Genomic DNA, 22,302 nt, shown 5'->3' on the forward strand with positions numbered 1-22,302 from the left:
CTTGTAATTTGGGTCTTTCCCATTAATGCCTTATGTATACCAAATTTTGTCATCTCACTCCTAAATGGTTCAGATTAGCATATACATGGTGTTAAACTATAGTTAAAGAAGTTTTGTCATTAAAACAAAACTCCATCCCCCAGCTGGGCCCTTCATAAAATAACAAGCTGGCACTGGCATCGGCTGTGGCTCTAGGATAGACAGGCTGTGTATAAGTATGTGAACGCTGCGGCTAATCGGAGGCAGCAGTGACATATCCCCAAACTCCTGGCATCATGGCGGCTAGGATATGAGTGCTGATGCCAGAAGTGCCAACGGGGATGCTGTGGCTTCTGATTGGCCACAACGGTCACATGCTTCTGCCCAGGCTGTCCACCCACAAGCTATTGCGAATGTCAGCACTGGCTATCAGCTGCATCCTAGGGCCCAATGAGAGTTGAGTATGCTCTTGTTTGTTATTTTAGGCAGGGCCCATCTGGGGGAGGGGGTTTTGATTTAGTGACAAAACCCCTTTAAATTAAACTGGAAGCTGCTGGGATTCCACATCCAGCTTCCTTCTGCCATGTCACGTGGAAGCTCCTTAACTACATACAGCACACAACATTCAGGGTCTTACTTATAGTGGGAGCACCCTGATTGAGTGCTGGATCTCTCTCCCAGTAGTGTCACTGACTGGCGGCCATCAAAATGGCAGTGGCCACTGAGAGTCCTGTGAAGGGAGCGTGGAGAGCTCCCTCCACCTTATTACACATTTAGGTCAGTAAGTCATCTTAGTTGTGTCCTGCTTTTTTTCTAATATTGTGGATATTTTGCACTATTTTCATCCTCATTCAGTATCCACCACTCTTGTATTCCGGAGTCATTAAACAGGATGGGAAACAAAAATTGGACATGCCACACGTATAGCAGAATAGTCTCAGAATAAAGATAGGAGGTATATAGCCAGGTTATAGCACTAATGTATAATTGGCAGAAATTCAACTGACCTCTACTGATCAGAGAAGGATTGCACCTTACAAAGATAGGAAAGCATATATTTGGCAGGCGCTTTGCTACACTTATCAGGAGAGCTTTAAACTAGAACAATATTGGAAGAAAAGTGAAAGGCCAAGCAAAAACATACAGCTAATGAATGCAATTTAGAATCTTGCTATTAGAAGTGGAAAGAAAGGACAAAGACAAAAAATACAGAAAGAAAGATACACTAATCACAAGCTAAAATGTTTCTACACAAATGCACAGAGCATGGGAAACAAACTAGGAGAATCAGAGCTCCTACCTTGTTTCTCCGAAAAGAAGACACTGTTTATATTAATTGTTGCCTCAAAAGAGGCACGGTGTCTTGTTTGTGGGGGGTGTCTAATAATACTCACCTACCGCCAGCGTTCCAGTTCTTGCACTGGCTTCTGTCGCTGCTGCAGGCTACTGCATCCTCCTTCAAGCCAACAGAGCCATTGTTCTTGGAAGCGGGGCTTGAATAACCCACCTCCAGAAATGCTCTAATTGGTTAATCGAGCACCATGTCAGCTAATCAGAGCATTAGCTTCCTGGAGGTGGGGTATTCAAGCCCCACTTCCAGGAAGAAAAATCAGGGTAGGTCTTACTATCCGGGAAACACGGTAGCACAGGAAGAAAAATATGATGTAATAGGCATCATGGAAACTTGGTGGCATGATAGACTAATTGGAATACAAGAAGAATACAACTTATTTTTAAGACACACACTTTATAAAGGGGAGGAGGTATTGCGTTGTATGTTGGGAAAGCATACATCTCCACAGAGATTCAAGCTTCAGAGAATGGTAATTCTGTAGAAACTGTTTGGGTGAGAATACAAGGAGAGAACAACAGGAAGGGCACCACTGTGACATTTACTATAGGGCACCTGGACAACCAGAAGATTTGGATGAACTTTTTCTATTTCAGATAACCAAATTCTCAAAAAAGTTTAACATAGTAATCATGGGAAATTTTAACTATCCAGACATTTGTTGGGAATCTCTCTCAGGTAAAAGTAATGGATCCAACAAATTCTTATCCGCTTATGCAGTAGATATAGTATATCTTGACTTTAGTTAAATATTTAACAAAGTATTTCATATGATCCTTATTTTAAAAAATTACCACATATGGGATTGAAAAGTCAACTGTTAAGTGGATTCACAATTGGCTGAGTGATGATACTGAAAGAGTGGTCATAAAGGGCTACATGTCCAATTGGAAGAATGTCTCAAGTTGGGTACCACAAGGTTCTGTCCTAGGCCCAGTGGTGTTCAACATTTTTCTAAATGATCTAGATAAGGGAATTGAGAGGGAAAACGATCAAATTTGCCGATGATACAAATTTTGAGAGGTAGCTAACACTAGAGAAGAGAGAAAGGATTCAAAAAGATCTAGACAAGCTTGAACAGTAGACTGAGACGAAGAGAATGATATTTAACAGGAGAAATGCAAAGTGCCACATCTAGGCAAGAAAAATGAAAAAAGCACATACAGAATGGGAGGAATTAGGCTAAGCAATTAGGGCATACAATATCGCAGAAGAGGTACCCATACCAGAATGTCCTGTGTAAGCCAGACTTAAGAGCCTCTGCAAAAAAGCTCATTGATGTCAGTGGGTGCCATGTTGTGCTCCATTGCAGGCTACTTTCAGCAACTACATTCCTAGGTACGAGTTGATCACCCAGATAATTGTCTTACTAAGGGAATTTCTGTACTCCTATATTTAACATTTGCATAAGCAAAAAAAAAATCAATTGGTCAGTGAAAAAGTAGATTTTTGGATTTCAGCTCACTCCATTGCAAGATGAGTCTGCATATACAGAGACCGTTACACTGAGACATGACCTGCAGATTGTAAAATATCACAGAATTACAGTGCCTTACAATGTCTTACACTATAATGTCCATTTGTTTAAGAAAGTATGTGTTTTACTGTGAAGCCTAAGAAGGGAAAGGATAAAAATAATCTTAAATACTATGAAAAACCTGTTATGGTTTTTCCAACTTTAATATTTTATTTATTTTAAAAGCCTTTCTATTTCTATATATTATTTAACAGAAACACGCAAGAAATGCAATTGTTTTACCCATTATACTGTACTGAGCTACTTCATGGAATTACAAGGGCAAACACAAAAGGTACATGAATATATGGGTCTAGGACTAGAGGCATGGGATATGGATAGAAATGGGTCTATTAGGGCAAAATACCATTAGTGTATGTATATAGAATGCTTATTTTGCATACATCTACCAAAATATCTAGATACATATATTTAATAACAAACATTATATGCTTATTCTTCCTACCAAGAGTCTTCTAATGGCATTATTCTAGAGAAGGTAATGAGGACACTACAATCAATATCACCTGTACTGTCATCAGGGACCCTGTCAATCGAGAGGCCTATTGTGCTGCCCACCACCTGCCGTACCCGGACTAAATAATACAATTCTTTCTGCTTGTAAGTGGAGCTCACTTCTTATGGATGTATACAGCCAATAATCAGTTTAATAGGAGCTGTATATAAATCCATACACAAGCAGCTAGAAATTTATCATTTAAAGGGCTTGTCCAGCCATAAAGAATTAATGTCATCACTTCTGTTTGCCCAATACAATGCACTTTGTAATATACATTGTGCATTGCAAATTAGGCAAACAGAAGTTATTCACTTCTGGGGGTGCTGTCACATGGACTTGTCGCTGTTGGGTGCTGTCACATAGACTTCTTGCGGGGGTGGGGGTGCTGTCACATAGACTTGTCGCTGTGGGGTGTGCTGTCACATATACTTGTCGCTGTGGGGTGTGCTGTCACATAGATTTGTCGCTGTGGGGTGTGCTGTCACATAGACTTGTCGCTGTGGGGTGTGCTGTCACATAGACTTGTCGCTGTGGGGTGTGCTGTCACAGAGTTGTCACTCTGGGGTGTGCTGTCACATAGAGTTGTCACTCTGGGGTGTGCTGTCACATAGACTTGTCACTGTAGTGTGTGCTGTCACATAGACTTGTCGCTGTGGAGTGTGCTGTCACATAGACTTGTCGCTGTGGAGTGTGCTGTCACATAGACTTGTCGCTGTGGAGTTTGCTGTCACATAGACTTGTCGCTGTTGGGTACTGTCACATAGACTTCTTGCGGGGGTGGGGGTGCTGTCACATAGACTTGTTGCTGTGGAGTTTGCTGTCACATAGACTTGTCGCTGTTGAGTGCTGTCACATAGACTTCTTGCCGGGTGGGGGTGCTGTCACATAGACTTGTCACTGTGGAGTTTGCTGTCACATAGACTTCTTGCGGGGGTGGGGATGCTGTCACATAGACTTGTCGCTGTGGAGTTTGTGGTGGGGGCACTGTGAGAGGGCATTGTGGGGGGTGACACTGTGGAGGGGGTAACTGTGGTGGGGGCATTGTGGGGGGTCATTGTGGGGGGTGACACTGTGGACGGGCATGTGTGTGGTGGGGGTTAATGTGGAGGGCACTGTGGGGGATGCACTAAGAGGGGTCATTGTGGGGGGGGTTCATTATTGGGGGGACACTGTGGGGGGGTCACTGGAGGGGCACTGTGTGTGGGGACTGTGGGAGTGCACTATGGGGGGTGTCACTGTGGAGGGGCATGTGTGTGGTGGGGGCACTGAGGGGGTGTACTGTGGAGGGCACTGTGGGGGGTGCACTGTGGGGGGGTGACACTGTGGAGGGGGGAACTGTGGTGGGGGCATTGTGGGGGGTCATTGTGGGGGTGCACTGTGGGGGTGACACTGTGAAGGGGAATGTGTGTGCTGCGGGCACTGAGGGGGTTACTGTGGAGGGCACTTTGGGGGGGTGCACTGTTAAGGTGGCACTATGGGGGTGCACTGGGGGGACACTGGGGGGGGTCACTGGAGGGGGACACTGGGGGGGGGTACACTGTGTGTGGGCACTGTGGGGGGTGACACTGTGGAGGAGCATGTGTGTGGTCGGGGCACTGAGGGGGTGTACTGTGGGGGGGTGTCATTGTGCGGGGGGTGCACTGTGTGGCGGCACTGTGGGGAGTTCATTATGGGGGGGTGTACCGTGTGTGGGCACTTTGGGGGTGCTCTGTGTGTGGGCACTTTGGGGGTGCACTGTGGAGAGGGGGACTGTGGAGGGGGGCATGTGTGTGGGGGCAGTGTGGAGGGGGCACTGTGTGGGCACTGTGAGGGAGGGGGGGAGTGTGTGTGTGTGTAGGGCATGTTTGGTGCTACTTTCACTTTCAATAGCAGAGGATCGCGATCCTCCGCTATTGAAAGTGCTGCTAGAGATCACGATCCCCTGCTACTGCTGTGACAGCTGTAGCAGAAGATTCCTTCATCCCTGCAGCATGTCCCCTCATTACTGGACACTGTCACAGTGTCCAGTGATAAGGGGACATGCCGGGGAGATGAAGGAATCTCCTGTTACAGCTGTCACAGCAGTAGCAGATCGCACTGCTCTCCCATTGCCTTGAATGGGGCCGGCTGCTGGCTCTATTCAAAGCAGTGAAGCGTGCGTCTTCATTATGACGCCGGTCCTCCAGTCATGTGACCAGTGTCATCAGGAGCGTGCACCCTGAGGAGAGAGAGGCAGCAGTGCATCATGGGAACTACCCAGCGGCGCCATCTTTGAAAAATCCTTCTTGCCAGCTTTATAATGGGAGGAAAAGGAATAAAAAGGTTAGCAGAATATGGATTTTTATGTGTAAAGCTGTAGTGTGTGATGCTTTTACTCCACAGGGCATTAATAGGAAAAAAAAAATCAGTTTGGGCGGCGGACAACCCCTTTAACTCTACATGTTATATTAATCCGTTTTTTTTAAATCAATTGTGCTTGTGTCAAACAGTTGTACTTAATAGCTCAGTAGCTGTGCTGTATTCCTTAACCGGTAGACACTATTTTGGATAATTTGGCATATGCTAGACTAGAATTACACAATGGCGCACCACAGAGCAGTATGCCAGTGTTAATAAATGAGCACTATTAGGCCGGTCTCACACAACCAAGTTTGAATTGTGGAATCCGCGATAGTCACATACACGGTCAATCCGCGGTATTCTGCACACATTCAAACAAATAGAACATTTGCATGTCCGCTCACATGAGCGGACAGCGATTGCAATTTCTGCTTGTGTAAATTAAATGACAGCATATTCTGCTGTTGCGCGGATGGTTTATATTGAAGTCAATGGACGTCTTGCAACCCTTGGCCCTTCCACAATTGACATTGAACTAAGGTCGTGGACTCAGTGTTGTCGCTAGGTAATGACACGGAATAAAAGAAAGATTTGAAAAAAAATCAGTACTGCGCATGTCCGACGGCGGGCCGTCCAGACCATCCGTAGTACAGATAGATGCAGGCTTCCTTATGTGGAATCTAACCCATTCGTGTGAGACCGGCCTAGGGCTGATAGTATATACAATAGAAAGTCTGAAAGGGGAAATTAGCAGGATTGATATGATCACTAAGAAAGAGAATGATCATACCAGTTTTAATCACTTCCGCCAGTACCCAGCAAGTGTTCTATATCTTTGATATTTAGGGCTCATGTCCACGGGGAAAATATGATTTAGGATCCGCAGCGGATTACCTGCACGCGGATCCGCACCCCATAGGGATGCATTGACCACCCGCGGGTACATAAATACCCGCGGATCGTCAATAAAAGGGATTTTAAAAAAAATGGAGCATGAAAAAATCTGGACCATGCTCCATTTTCGTGCGGGTCTCCCGCGGGGACAGCTCCCGCGGGCTTCTATTGAAGCCTATGGAAGCCGTCCGGATCCGCGGGAGACCTAAAATAGGAATTAAAAGCATTTACTCACCCGCAGCGGGCCGGGAAGCTCTTCTCTTCCTCACGGCCGCATCTCCCTTGCTCCGGCTCGGCGGATGTGCCCGGCGCATGCGCGCGGCACGTCGACGACGTGCCGGCGACGTGCCGCCGGCGTCAGGAATTCATCCGCCGGCCGAAAAAGAAGATCCGGCCGTGAGGAAGAGCAGAGCTTCGCCGCCCGCTACGGATAGGTAAATTGTTATTTATTCGTATTTTCAGCGCTCATGTCCGCGGGGCAGGAGGGACCCGCTGCAGATTCTACATGTAGAATCTGCAGCGGATCTGATTTTCCCCGTGGACATGAGGCCTTAGTGTTTAGTAAACATTCAAAGAGATTGCAATTGACACTGATTAAAAAATGAGTCCCTGAGATAGGCCGCCTGCAGACGGGCGGGTCGGATCCGGCGGACCCGACCCCAGCGCCTGCAGGGAGGAGCGCGTACTCACCCGCGCCTGGCGGCCCCGGCTCTTTCATGTGCCGGCTGCCGGGAAGCCGGCGCATGCGCAGACCGGAGCCGGCGGTTGGGTGAGTGACGTTTCTGTGCGAGGCTCTGCGAGCCTTGCACAGAAATAGGACATGACGCGGTTTGTTTGCCGCGTGACATTTTGCGCGGCCAAACCGCGGCCTTCTGCATAGGAGTGCGTATTGTAATGCACTCCTATGCAGGCTTTCAGTGGTGGAAATCCTGCGGATAATCCCGCCGCGGGATTTCCGCCCGTGTGCAGGCGGCCATACTGGCGATATGTGGGTGAAGTGTATATTATTGTACGTACAGTCCTGTATATTTTTTTTATATAGTAAGCTGTGATATACAGATGTAGCAATCATTGACTGGCGCATTGTGATAACTCGATTAACAGCATTGTAGTTACGTTATCATAATGCATTAAATGTCAAGTTAAAGTTTGCTACATCTGCAACTGCATACTTAGAGTTCAATGTGCAAGGCCTTTCCAGACAGTGAACCTTAAGGTTCTCCTGTGCATACTGCTTCATCTAGTCCCTATTCACTTGGCTCTATGGCCAGAAAGCTGAGGGACAGAGGACGGTAGCTTGGGGGCCTTGACCACTTTTTATGTGGCACAGAATGTTCTCAGGTTTGCCTTGCGTACTACTATACCTTTAGCTGGCTGCCAGTGTAGGAGGTAGTACTGAAACCACCTAATTAAGAGAAAGGGGTTGACGTGGCAAACTAGTTCCTAGTTGTAAAGTTCTTGAAAGGAATAAGGAGGAACTTCGGTGAGTGTGAGGGGAGTATACTCACCTGATGAAAGGTCTTGGTAGACCAGAAATGCATTGTCACAGCTGTATATCTGTATAAATGTTTGTCTAAGTGTCCATCCAGTTTTCAATGGTGTGTGCAAAGTGAGTTCAAGTTTCACTTTATCTCAAAACCAGGATTGGAACTTGGAGACAAAAACTATAAGGCCACTTTCACACGGGTGACAAAATCGCATGATTTTCTCACGATGCGACAAAGCTCCAAATCGTATGTATGTGAAGCCCATGCTTTCCTATGGGTTCCTTCACATGAGCAATGTTTTGTAGGTTGCTACATTGTGAGAAAAAAAATCATGGCATGCTGAATATTGCCGTAATTTGCTATGTTTTGTAGCCAATGTTTCCCTATGGAACCTTCCTTTCTGTTGCGTCACATCGCACAAAGGCCTTGTTCAAAGTTGCGCGATTTTGTGGTGTTGCTACAATGCTACAAATCACATGTATGTGAAGCCCATGCTTTCCTATGGGTTACTTCACACATGCGATATTTTGTAGCAAGCGACAACCCGACACAAAAATCTTGTGGGTCCGGCAATATGCTCGCGACTCGTCAGGTTTTGTAGCCAATATTTTCCTATAGTGCCTTCCTCTCTGTTGCATCGCATCACACGAAAATGCTGTTTTCATGCAGTGCTATAAACTTTGATAGTAGGAAATCCTGCTGGCAAAGCTATAATCTAACCCCGGCTGCAGGAAAAATAAAAAAAAAATACACATACATCACCTTACAAGCACTTTCCGAAGTGGCAGCAACTTCTCCCCGGGTCCCAGCACTGTTTCTCTTCATCATCTTCTGGCCGTGTATTAAAAAATCCCCGCCTTCTGGAAGCCCTGGCTGTGATTGGCTAAGCGTCCGCAGGTCCCCAGCACTTGTTTTAAGTTTTCAGGCAGTGCTTCCTGGATTGGAGGTTCCAAAACCCCGCCTCCAGAAAGCACTGGCTCTGATGAGTTCTCGAGCGCCACAGCTCAGCCAATCACTGCAGCGCTCAATGAATGAATCACAGCCATCACAATTTACCCATAAATTACTCATGGCACTGGGAGACTAATGCCATAGGAAACTTCATGTAACCATGTGGGAGCATTATCTGTGTGCAGTTGTCAGGCTGGTTCTCTCATTGCGGCCGTGTAGTTCTGCCTGCTTGCAAATTGATTGCAGCTAAAAAAGAATTTAATTGCTAGTGGTTATGTGGTTACACAGCTAAATAGCAGTTTATATGCAGCAAAACTGAACATCTATCCCCCCCTTCCTTGAATGGTTGGTGTTTGGATGTTTCTTAGTATTTTGCATCTGTGCGCTCCCCCTCCAGTATAACTTTCCTGCTTTCCTGCATCCTGCTTAAGTTGCAGTTAAACTGTTTTGGGCTAATAAATATGGCTTCTCCATTGCCAAGATTTAAATTTATCCCACGAAGAATGTTCACAGTCAAATTACATGGATATTATGGATGGAATATCACCCAGCACCCCTGAAAACAAAGCAAACTGTACACCGCAGTACTTGAAATTGTAGTTCGCCAGGAGGACCACAACACACTATTGCACATAGCTATGGCATTGACAAAACTCCTGGACTTGTTTGTAGTTTATAAGAGAAAGTAGAATTTGTCCACATATGAATCAGAGATCAAATCTATTTCCCTATTCCCCAGCCAGTGGCAGCCAGAACATATTGCTGCAGGGCAGTTTAAGGAAACTGTTACTGGCTGCGGCTTTACACTAGTTTTCCTAAAATAAAAGAAAATTGTAAGCTAAAACCTTCCAACAAGAAGTCTGCATTAAATAAATAGGGGTTACAAGATCTAAACCTTACCTCTTGGGTGCTGAGAACTGACACATGCTTCTAAATACGTACTGTAGTTACATTTCTATACCTTTTTTTTCATATATTAACTTTTTCTATTCGAGTGATAAGATCTTGTTACTGTAACATGTCATAAAATGAAAGCAAAGTCTCTCACCCCCCCCCCCCAAAAAAGGATTAAAAAAACATGACATCTAAATAAATGTCTCCTATATGAACCAAAAAGATCTGTTGCTGAAAAACGAGAAATGTGATGAGGGCCATTTTGCAAATAAAAGAGATGGAACATTACATCTGCAGTATCACCTATTGGAAGGCAGCATTCCTGCAAGTTAATGTTAGACTATTTATACAAGCCATGTACTACAGTATTACAAGGCTTGTATGAAGAGTCTAACATTGACTTGCAGGAATACTGCCTTCCAATAGGTGGCACTGCAGAGTTATTGTTCCATTGCAAGGATTGTATAAAGAGTCTAACATTGACTTGCAGGAATACTGCCTTCCAAAAGGTGGCACTGCAGAGTTATTGTTCCATTGCAAGGATTGTATAAAGAGTCTAACATTGACTTGCAGGAATGCTACCTTCCAATAGGTGGCGCTGCAGAGGTATTGTTCCATCTCCCTCATTTGCATATTACCCAGAGGAGCATGAATGGCCTTATATAAGTCTCTTCACTTGATCACCTTCTAGATGCTCTCCCTAAGGAGAGAAGATAATGTTCCTGACCCCACAAGAGCCATGTTAACACATTAGTGGGCCCAGTGCAGAGCTTTTTTATGAGTAGGCACCCCTTTCCCTTGTATATTATAAATTGTGTCTCTTGGGGCAACAATGCCAGCCTTTAAAAATTGATGATCTATCTTCTGGATTGGCCATCAATATCTGATCAGTGGGGGTCCACCTCTCCAGGTCCCCACTGATCAGCTGTTCGAAAGGACTGCAGCACTCCTGAAAGCCTTATAAGTCTCCTCACACCTACTAGGTGCTCTTTCTAAGGAGAAACTTTAGGCCTTTTGAACAATATAATCATGTTCATATTCAGACTTCCATATTATTTATAGTGACCGTTCTGAGTACTGCAGGCTTGTCCCATTCACTTTCATGAGATCAAGTTGTGCTTCACCCAGTGAGCCTCACACTAACAGCCAACCCAGTCTGCAGAAAAGTTCAAGCTGCTGCTATAACTCCTTACAGTGTTCCTCCGGAGAGACACCACAGTACAGAACCCTGTACAGGATAGATCCTCAGACAACAGTGTCCTGATACTTCACCTCAGCTCTCTACAGCAGGAGAATCTCCCCCAGCACCATTCTGAGTCCAGCGGTATCACCTTCCTCCACAACTTCTCTCACTGCTATGTACTAAATAAAGGTCGGAAGCCCCAGTGCTACACTAAGAAATGCCCCTCTTTTTCCCTTTCTCAGAATGCACAGAGGGGGAGGTAATGGTGTGTGTGTATATATATGTGTATATATATATATATAAAACTATTGTCTCACAAAGCAATTACTATTCTTTCAACTCAAGCACGGAAAATGGAATGTTGGTGGGCAGCAAAAGAGATTTAGGAATGCACTTAAAGCTAACCTTAAAAACTGTGGCATAGACATCGAGAACTGGGAAGCCCTGGCCCTCGAGTGCTCAATTTGGGGGTCAGCCGTTACCAACAGCACTGTGAATTTCGAAAAGGCACAAATGAAGGGCAAAAGGGAGAAACGTATCAAGAGGAAAGAACATCAAGCCAATCCTTGTCGGAACCGTGTTCCACTTGGAAACCGATGACCTCACTGCGAAAGAACCTGCAGATCAAGTATAGGTCTCTATAGTAATCTACAAACCCACCACAAAGCCCCCATACTTAGAAGATAATCATAGTAACATAGTATGTTAGGCTGAATGTAGACAGTATCCATCTAGTTCAGCCTGTTTCAACACCTTCCTTGTTGGTCCAGAGGAAGACAACCTTCCTGACTCCCAGAATGGCAGCCAGAGTAATCCTTGGATCAACATTTGAGATCAACAACCCCGATGGTCACCTAATGTCTATATCCTGCAATAACATAGCGCTCTAGAAAGACATCTAGTCCCCTCTTAGACTCCTCTTTGGATCTTGCCATCACCACGTCCTCAGGCAGAGTTCCACAGTCTCACTGCTCTTACAGTAAAGAACCATCTTCTATTTTGGTAATGAAACCTGCTCTCCTCTAGACATAGCGGGTGCTCTCTTGTTACCGTCGGGGTCCTGGGTATAAACAGATCATGGGAGAGATCCTTGTATTGTCCCATAATGTATTTATACATAGTTATTTGATCTCCCCTTGCTCGGCCATGAGTGATAGCCTACATATATATATATAATTTTTTTTAAATTTATATCTTCTAAACATCCTTTAAATGTTAGTTGGAGGAAATGTACATCAGGAACTACAGTGTGGATGTCGTTGTGCTCATTCTAGATGGCCATCCTTCCCTGTTTACAGATGTGTGCTGTTATGTAGCATAGAGGAACATACATTGCAAAGTTTGACTCGAGCTACGTTTATTTGTAATCCATGCACATTGTAATCATAATCTTTCTTATCTGTGCCCAGGTCAGAGTTGAACCTGCACCAGATGGCAGACTGCCACTTTTTTGGAATCATGCCATGTGTGAAGGTAAGAAAATTATTTATTATGCGAATATCCACTGTCACAGGTTGAACTAGTGTGCTTCTTCTTTTCTTCTTGAGCAAACCCTCATTAGAAGGATAGATCTAATGTATACTGTGGTGCAAGTATGCTAGGTATATTGTATATACTGAATATGCTTTGTTGGGTTTCATTTATATCACCAGATTATGCTTCTTCTTTAGCAAAACTCCATGTAAAGTCTCAAATGATCCCCTAACAGCTAAATATAATGGCCAACTACTCTCTATTGATTCTCCTGGATCTCTCTGCAGCATTTGACTGTAGACCACTAACTTCTACTCTGTATGCTTTATTCTATTGTTCCCTGAAATTAACATATTCCATATTTACAGGATAAGAGATAAGTTCTGTAAGGATGCAAATGCTGGGGGGACCACCAGTTTGGTGAATGGGGATCCTGAGTTTCCCAGAATAAATGGAATGGTGGTCATACACACATTAATGGTTCATTCCTTTCAAAGGGACCACCAGAGATAGCCGAGAGCTTATATAAAAGGAGTGGTAGTGGACTTACATAACCACCACTCCATTCATTTGGAGCAGTCCCACTGAAGTGAATAGAATTGTAGTGTGCACCATCACTACCTCTCCAGTCATTTGGGGACACTAAGGGCCCATGTCCTGTGGATAAGTAATAAGTTCATTTTGTAGGACAAAGCCTTTAAGGATACTGGTCTCTCCAAGGTAAAATCTAATCTTTTTCATTCAAAATCCAACTTAAACCAAATTTCCAGCAACACATCAGCTTAATGAAGAGATTCATGCATCTTTGATATACAGGAGAAATAGTGCACACTTAGTCTAAAATGTTTCAGATCATGCGGTCTTTATTCATAGGAGACTCTAGGTAAAGACTGTATACTAGGACATACAAATGTATGCACTATTGCTCCTGTATATCATATATGTGGGCATCTCTTCATTAAGCTGCTAGCCGGCGTGAAACTTGTTTTATTTGGATTACTATTAAAGAAGACAGGATTTTATCTTGATATGCGGGAGTTCTGCATGCTTTCTGAGTTGGTCTGTGGAGAGGTGAGTAGACCGGATTTTCTATCTCATACTCCTCTCTTTGTTCTTCTTTCCTATCTCTCTGACCGCTCATTCAGTGTATCATTTACTTTCTCTCCTCTTCCCCTTACTGTTGGGTTGACTTCCACTTGCTTCGGCTATCAGTTCTAGGTCTTTCTACATAGTCCGTATTCTACAAACTATCAGCAGATTTGATTGTCACTACTATCTCTACGCTAATGACACCAAATTATAAATCTCACCAAACACAAAAAAAACCATTGTAAACATGAAACCCTGTTAGACTTACCTTTTACATGCCAATGTGCCCAAATTGGATCATTCCGTTTCAAATTTTTTTTAAGTCGTCTAAATTTTACCACTTTTGTTGAAAAAAAAATTTGTCCGTAAAAGGTAAAGAAAGAAGGGATAAAGCCAACACATACTGGTGAGATGCAACTAATAGATACAAACTACAGCAATTAGAGAAACGTCAGGTAATGTATCAGAAACACACTCTTTATCTCAGTAAACTCTCCTATTGATTAACAGCAGCCAGAGTATTTTAATGGTATCCCAGAGAGAGACAGTATAGCTATGTGATTTGTAATGCTAGTAAACACGATGATGTGTCTGCTATAATAAAGTGCCAGTCGTTATATGATAAAAATGAAGCAGAAATGCAATATCCCTTTTAGGCCTCATGTCCACGGGCAAATTCAGATTTAAAATCCGCAGCGTTTTTCCTGCACGCGGATCTGCGCCCCATAGGGATGCAATAGACACCCGCAGGTAGTTAAATACCTGCGGATGTCATTTTTTCCTGCAGGCGCAGGTCCCGCGTGCAGGAAAAAATCCGGACCATGCTCCATTGAGGCGCGGGTCTCCCTCAGGCTTCTATTGAAGCCTATGGAAGCCATCCAGATCCGCAGGAGACCCGCGCCTGAATTAAACTCATCTGCTCCGGGCGATGCAGGTCTTCCTTCCTTCGCGGCCGGAAATTTCTTTCTTTGGCCCGGCGGATGTGCCCGGCGCATGCGCACTGCACGCAGCCGACGTGCCGAGCACATCCGCCAGGCCGAAGAAAGAAGACCCGGCCGCCACGGAGGGAAGACACGCACGTACCGCTGCAGGTGAGTTTATTCTTATTTTTTAGCATCATGTCCGCGGGGCAGGAGGGACCCGCTACGGATCTCCATGGAGAATCCGCGGCGGGCCTAATTTTCCCCATGGACATGAGGCCTTAGGGTGCATTCATACGGACGAGAGCGAGTCATACCTGACACTCTCGGATGCAACTCGCATCGCACAGCACATGGACACTCCATCCGTGTGCTGTGCGATGTGCAGGAGACCGCACATCTACATGTTCTGTTCTCATGGGAGACTCGCACGAAAATAGAACATGCTGCGATTTCTCGGTATCGCTGCGAGAGAAAACTTGCACATGTAAATTAACCCATTGCAAATAAGCTGGAGATGTCAATCAGCAAAGAAGAGGGCATTTTGGAGTGGAAGAGGGGTGGAGAGAGCCTGGACTGCTTGCAGATGTGTACCGTTCATACTCAAGACTTTTTTTAATTTTGCGGGACCACCCCTTTAATATGCACATTTGTAAATGTAGCAGTTTTGCTGATGTTTAGTAGTATAGCCAATATGAATGGGGACAGGGATATAAAGTTCCAACATGTCACAGCTATTTTCTTCAAGAGCAGGTGGCATCAATATCTGCGTCGTGACCACCAAACTATTTGGATACCAGCCACCTATTCATCATATTACAAAATACAACGTGTAGTTGCATTTATAAGCAAAATCTATATGTTTATTTCATACGGTCAGTTATTGTTGGTGTGAAGCCCATAGATGATATACTTAGCTGTGTTTTTTTTTTCCAATGGCTTAGTTTAGTTTTTCTTTGACTTGACTACAATGGGTAAAAAGTCTTAAACTTCCAGAACAGATGCCGTGCGCTATTAAACGTAATGTATGTCGAACACGCACTCATGATATTGAATCAATCTTGTTCTATGTGTGGTTGCCTTAAACTCTTCCAATGAGGAGTTTATAGGTGCTATAGGCAAAGGATAAGCAATAAAACCTGTTAATGTGTGAAATGATTCATGTGAAAGGTTGTTAGTAAATGTAGCATGAAAGACAGCTCAACTGCCTAAAGCAGCTCTTGCAAAATTTCCTTCTTGACTCTTCTAGTCACTCAGAATTATTTCTGTGCGTGATCATCTCACATGACAAACCGCTAAATAGCTGGAACTTCTCTTCAAATACCTGTCAGGAAGAAACACTGCAGCAGAATCCGGTGTTTTAAAGCAGGTTCATTCTTAATTTGTCACCTTGCAGTTATCAGAGGTGCCTACGTGGCAGTGTCTAGGTAACATTACACCAACTTAGGAGTTATGTTCCACTGAGTAGGATGTAACTATGCAGCTATATATAATGACTACTATGTATAGCACCATTTCATACTCACTGCCTTGTTTTACATTTCAACCCTACTTTTTTTTATAAATATAATGTACAGTTGTTTGCCTTTACTATGAAAGAATAGCAGATACAAGAGCCAATATCTGCATGTACGACATATTTGTTGTAAAGTCGGTCACTAATAATCACATTTCAGTCCACTCTTTTTTGGTGGATATTGTACCCAGTTGATATTCCTTCTGCTTGACAAAGGGCTTGCGGCCTGAAGCATTACGCATGTTGTGATGTCATTGGAGATTTAATAAAGTTGAAGTCATTTGCATTTGACACATATGCATGCTGTCCTATTCTCTTCTATGCATTTCTACTTTTGCTTCTATAATACTGTGACCCTCTGGGACCTATGCTTCTTCTAGGTACTTTTGTTAGTACTTCCACCTGCTGGTATTCTCCCATTTCTGTTTTTTATCCCATTCAAATGGGAAGATGGAACAATACCTCTACAGCGCCACCTATTGGTTTTTTGTACTTGATCGTATAGCTATATGCCCAACTGTGGTCACTATGTATTAAATGCAGTGTGCTACCCGTAGCTCAGACCTACAGATGTTGCTGAATCGTGGCTACCCCATCTTGAGGGCCTAGCCTAGCTCAGAGGTGCCTCTAATCAATATGTTACAAAGTTTTAGGACTGTTCTTCATTTGATAACGGCTATCATGAGAGATTCTGATAGTGGTAGCCCTATTCTTAAGCATGGCTCTGGAGGATCCTTAAACTGTTTATGGTATTGCACTGTACATAGTCCACTATACCCCACATATTACATCCTAGTGTATACAGTTCAAGAATGAAGCTGTGTAACTATCAAGGCCACACTTATCCAATTTTAATAGGAAATAAAATCCTGTGCTCGTAGGATAGCCTGCTGTCAGTTAGATTCATCCATTAATAGCTGTATATAAAAAGTAGTCCTGGCACTTACTTTGAAGGAAGGGGATATATTAAACACAGGGGATGGTATACCAGATAGACATAAATGTTGTAAACACGATCCGTTGATCCATGTGTAGATGAAATAAAGTCCACACCAGATGAGTCCTGATTTATGAACTCCTGAGGTGCCTTCCTGTGGTTCTACACTTATCCAATTTGGTCTTCATACATAGCACAAGAAATCCTTACTGTGTGTATTTTACAAGACAAAGTTGCATCAATGATTCATACTACGCCATTCTTACTGTTAAAATGGACTTTTTCCATTCTATTTTTTTTTTAAATTAATCTCTAAAGAAATTGGATTGCATATCTGATACAAGCCGCAACACTGTTATACATTTCCATTCTGGTAAAATACAGAAAACCTAAATAATTCAGATTCTGTCTTCAGTTTTTGTATCTCAATAACTTTAAAGGGATAGACTACCAAGGCTTGATGGGATAGAAAAAAATCTCACCTGTCTAGCACTTTGTGCTTATCAGAACCCACCTGTTGCATGGTTCCCAGGTTCTTCCTATTATCAGTAACATTGTGGTTGCCCCTAACCTACATTGATACAGGTACACTGCCTGTTGTGCTGACCCTATATTTCCCTTCTCTGTGTTTTTTCTATCTAGTGTCTTATTGCTCTGTTTTTGAATTTTGATGCTTTCTTTCACTGTATGTGGCTTAGACCATGTCCTTGTGAACTGTAACCCTCTGAACATTGGCTGTCTTCACCTGCTGTTTTCTAATTACATATCCTGCCATTAGCTTCTTGTCTTTACAAAAACACTATATTACTGTAGCATTGCAGTAAATTACTACATTTGGACCATTACTTGCAGTAGGTACATCTCCAGTATTCTGCTGTTTCACTAACTTGTGTCCTATGTGACGTAAATCTTTCTAGTAGGGTAATAGCCCATTCCCCTTTAACTAAACCTCTTTTTAGCATTACTTCAGGAAAACATCATACAGTTACTGTCAAATTGTTAGCTGCGCGTTTGTGCCTAAAGGTTTCTACATTCAAAGGTGCAAGTCTTGTACAGTTGCAAAAAAAAGTGAATGAACCTTTTGGAATTACCTGGATTTCTGCATTAATTACTAATAATATGTGGCCTGATTATTATCTAGGTCACAATTTGAGAAAACATCTAGTTATATTGTGTTTTTTAATGTGTTCAATAGAAAACATGTACGGTACTACTGCTTGTGTCTTATTAGTTTGATTGCATTGGCTATATTTGTAATTTACTGTAGATAACAACCCCACTGTGTTTTATTAGTAATCAATGAAGAAATCCAGTGAATTCCAGAGGGTTCACTTACTTTTTCTTGCAACCATACTTGTAAAACCCAAATCCTACTTCTCGTGAAAACAAGCTCTGGCAAAGCAATGGTGGAAGCTCTCTATTGCATCTTCCCAACATGACCAGTGCTGGTTAATCAGAGAACAGTGCCCATATTGCCTTAGGCCAGATCCACATGAGCACAAGTGTATTTGCATGCGTTTTTGCGGAATGGTTGTTGCGTATTTATGTGAACATCGGCATATTTTACTGTACGTTTTGTGTACGCAAGTTGGATGCAATTGTACACACAAGAAAACACGCATCTAAGTTCTCAGCCATTGTTAATATACCTCTGACCCCTTTAGGCCCAGGACAGAATTTTGTCTTGAAACCCGAGGGTTGCTTTTACATAGACCTTTGTTCAGTATCTTGTGTGGGATTCCCAGTAACAGTACCAAGGGGATTTGAGTTCTTCATGGGACCATTTAATTCTGGAAATCAGAGATATCAGTTATCACCAATATTTATGGTAAATTTCTATAATAAACAATGTAACAGTTTGTCACTAGCACAAAGCATGCTGGGAATATGCAGTGGCAGCTTGCCAGCGACTTTGCTCTTGAAGTTGGACTCTTACCAATAGTAACATGAGAAATAACACGGCTGCAGTTTTTAATACTTAATACAATTATTCCCCTCTCTTTTAAAGCAAAGTTTCCTTGTTAGTGATATGTTCTCTTTCCGCTCTGATAACTTGCATCTTTTTAGCTGATTTGCACTGTGTGGGTTTTTTTTAATTCGGAAACTACTGAAACCCCAAATTAATTTGATCTTACTGTGCAGCAAAGATCTTTGTTTTGCAATGATATTGATTCACCAGGCACTGAAATAAATAAAAATGTAAATTATTGTCTAATCCCAATCTCCTACTCTTGCACTGTGGGTAATCACATAAAACGCCAAGAAAAATTACGTGCTACAAACAACTGATCATTTGGAATTCCAGTGGGAGGAGTTTACATTTCCGTTGGGAAAACACATTACCGATCAATGTAATTTCATTCCTCCCTAATGAGCTCACTTCCATACCGTAACTGAACTGTCTACGGATGACGGCAAGCGTGATGGATTACATTATAGTATAGTCACTGTCCATTGCCTTTACGTTGTAGAATTCTACAGCATTTCCACATCTTGTACCTACACAGTGATGTGTCAGAATAAATAGTTGCCAACTTTTCTTGCACGCACATAGCAAGATCATCTAAATCAGTACACTTAACTGCTCTAAAGCTGGCATTCGGCCAGGGTCAAACTAGTTGCGCACCTAGCATACAAATTCTACCCCAAAATCTGCAAGTAAATCAGAATAGGATTTTTGTTGTGGAATTTTTTTGCAGATTTCCCAACTGAAATTCCACAACTACTATGCAGTGTGTGAAATTGGCCTCACTTAGAAGGCTGCTACATCCTACCTGAATACCCCCATGTAGCCCAGACACCCCTACATCCTATAATTACAGTTACAGTTGCTGCATTACATTTTATTGGGTTAACAGCGTGAGAATCTGTTTCATTTTCCATTGGATTTTCCATGCCAAGACCTGCGTAAATTGCCGAGAAGAACTTATGAACTGACTAACTGGCTTTAAATATCATTTGATGCTCCATAGAGCCAGAGATCTAACGAGTACTCATGGGGTCTCGGTAAAAGTTGACATGAAAGCTTTTCCATGGATAAAATCACTGGCAATTTAGATGAGCATCCCTGTGGTCAATCCCATCAACTAGTTTTTATGAAATATCACTTAACTATGCAGTAGAAGTCTGATGAACTGTACGGTGCTGGAAAGACCAAGAATACACCATTAACTCTGCATCCTCATGCTCTGTGTTCCAGAGTGTACTCGTTTTTTCCAGCAACTCCTAGAATAATTGCAGATATATTTTTTCGTTCTGCAGATACACATGGAAGGGGCTAGCCTAAACAGGTAAAATGTTGCTATGGCAACAGACTGTAAGATTCGCCAAAAAATGCACCAGAATTGTTTCATGTGCCAAATTCCAGCGCAGCCAATGAAGCTTATTAATTGGATGTGGCTGCTATAACAAGAAAAACAAATTTGCTGTGTAGGAGAGGCGAAGTTGCAAGGCCAAAGAAGAGAAGGCTGCTGACAGGGAGCAAGCACAAGGAAGACAGAGAAGAACTGGGCTGGTCTGAACTGAATTACCGGTCTTGAGAGACAGCCTGGAAAATAGTCCCACAGAAGAGCATCGTTTGGCTCTTATTGTTTGACAGGACTGTGGAGAGTACATTGACAATGACCATGTAAGTGAGGCCTGTCTCAAAAAAAAAATGCCAGGTGTGCACACTGATCTAAATACAGTTTGTTAGCACGTCTCCTGTAGGAGATAGTGCTCATATTATGGACATTAGTATTGTAAAACTTTACGGAGCCTGAACCTCGGCCAAGGAGTATGTTTTGTTTTTTTTAACGGGACATTACAGATGTATACGAGAGCAAGCTTTTCTCAAAGACTGTTGTGGTGGTGGTCACAAAAAGTGGTTGTACCTAGTTTTCCGCCATACATATCTCTTTAAGTTGGTATTGTTAATAAGTGACTTATCAACATTGTTTGTTAAGTATTCCTGTTATTACATACTATTTATGAAGTGTTGTTATTCCTACAGGTTAGCGAGCGGTAGATAGAGCCTAGGTTTCGTAGGTGAAAGGTCAACTGCATACTCATTACGATAACTCTGATTAGGCTGTATTTACTCATTGTAGGTGAGGCGCAGCGTTATAAAGATGAAGTTGCTCTGATGTGCAGAGCGGCACAATTTTTTAATTGATTGCACTTACGGTCAGTTTTGTACATCTTAGCCTGATGTGGTGAGGTTTGTTATCAAAGCAACTCTGCCTTTATGTGTATGCATTGTATACCACTACATGCTCATTCATCATCACTATAGTATTTACAACAAATGTCATGCCTCACATCATCTACATGCAGCGTGAAGCTATTTCTGTCAATCAAACACACAAGCCTACATGGTAAAATATATACTTTTTCATAAATCCTCTGCTGAGGTTCCATGATGACGGTTTCATGACGTGTCAAAATCTTGATTTAACAAATTCAAATCTAAATGATGGTGCATCCTTGAATATGTAATTTCAAAGAGGAGCAGAGAGAATGAGTCAACAAATGAACCTCCACGTTGGTTTGCCCTGAATATTCCACCAGTATCTATGAAGCAGGTCAGTGGGGCAACACACAAAGTGTTCTCATAGGGATAGCTGTGTCAACAGCACTCACCAGAGGCCCGATATAGTGGCGGAGCAATCTTATGCATGCCAGACACAGGTTGGATCCAAAAACCTTTAGTTACACGTATTCAAGAAAAAGAGGCGTCTGACAGCATCTAAAGTGTAAGAGATGCAAATAAGAAACTCTTTATTCTTTCATAAACCAACTTGAATAGTGCAACGTTTCAACTCTTCACACAGGAGTCTTTGTCAAGCTAGTGTGAGGAGTTGAAACGTCGTGCTATTTAAGTTGGTTTGTGGAAGAATAAAGAGTTTCTTATTTGAGTCTTTTATACTTTGGATGCTGTCAGATGCCTCTTTCTCTTGAATATTCAAAGTGATCTCCATGTTGGTTTGTCCTCTGTTTTGTGTATTTGAAATAGCTGATGCCTTTCCATTATAACTATTATTACTAAATCCACTGAATAGTCTTCTTGAGCATGGAGATATAGATACATAGGAATCGCCATCCTGAGATGGGCTTTCTTCTAGTTGTTATATATCGCTCTTGACACACAACAAAACCTGGGTGGGGGGAATATCACACATTACAAAAATCCTCTGTCTCACAAAAAAATAAGTTACTTTGTGGCTCCATGATAACAGATCCTGTTTATATATTCATCTTCTTCTAGTAAATTCTAAGAAGACCCCAAACTCTTG

The 22,302-nt window shown here is 42.8% G+C and overlaps 1 protein-coding gene across 1 annotated transcript in view; it reads left to right on the plus strand.

Moving 5' to 3' along the window:
• Positions 1-22,302, plus strand: part of MYO18B (myosin XVIIIB) — a 529,330-nt gene that overhangs the window by 81,256 nt on the left and 425,772 nt on the right. The window contains exon 12 of the mRNA XM_066603908.1: positions 12,504-12,567. Within this exon, the coding sequence (XP_066460005.1) occupies positions 12,504-12,567 (64 nt within the window). The remainder of the gene's footprint in view (positions 1-12,503; positions 12,568-22,302) is intronic.

The sequence above is a fragment of the Eleutherodactylus coqui genome, chromosome 5 (genome assembly GCF_035609145.1).
Source record: "Eleutherodactylus coqui strain aEleCoq1 chromosome 5, aEleCoq1.hap1, whole genome shotgun sequence".
Classification (NCBI taxonomy): Eukaryota; Metazoa; Chordata; class Amphibia; order Anura; family Eleutherodactylidae; genus Eleutherodactylus; species Eleutherodactylus coqui.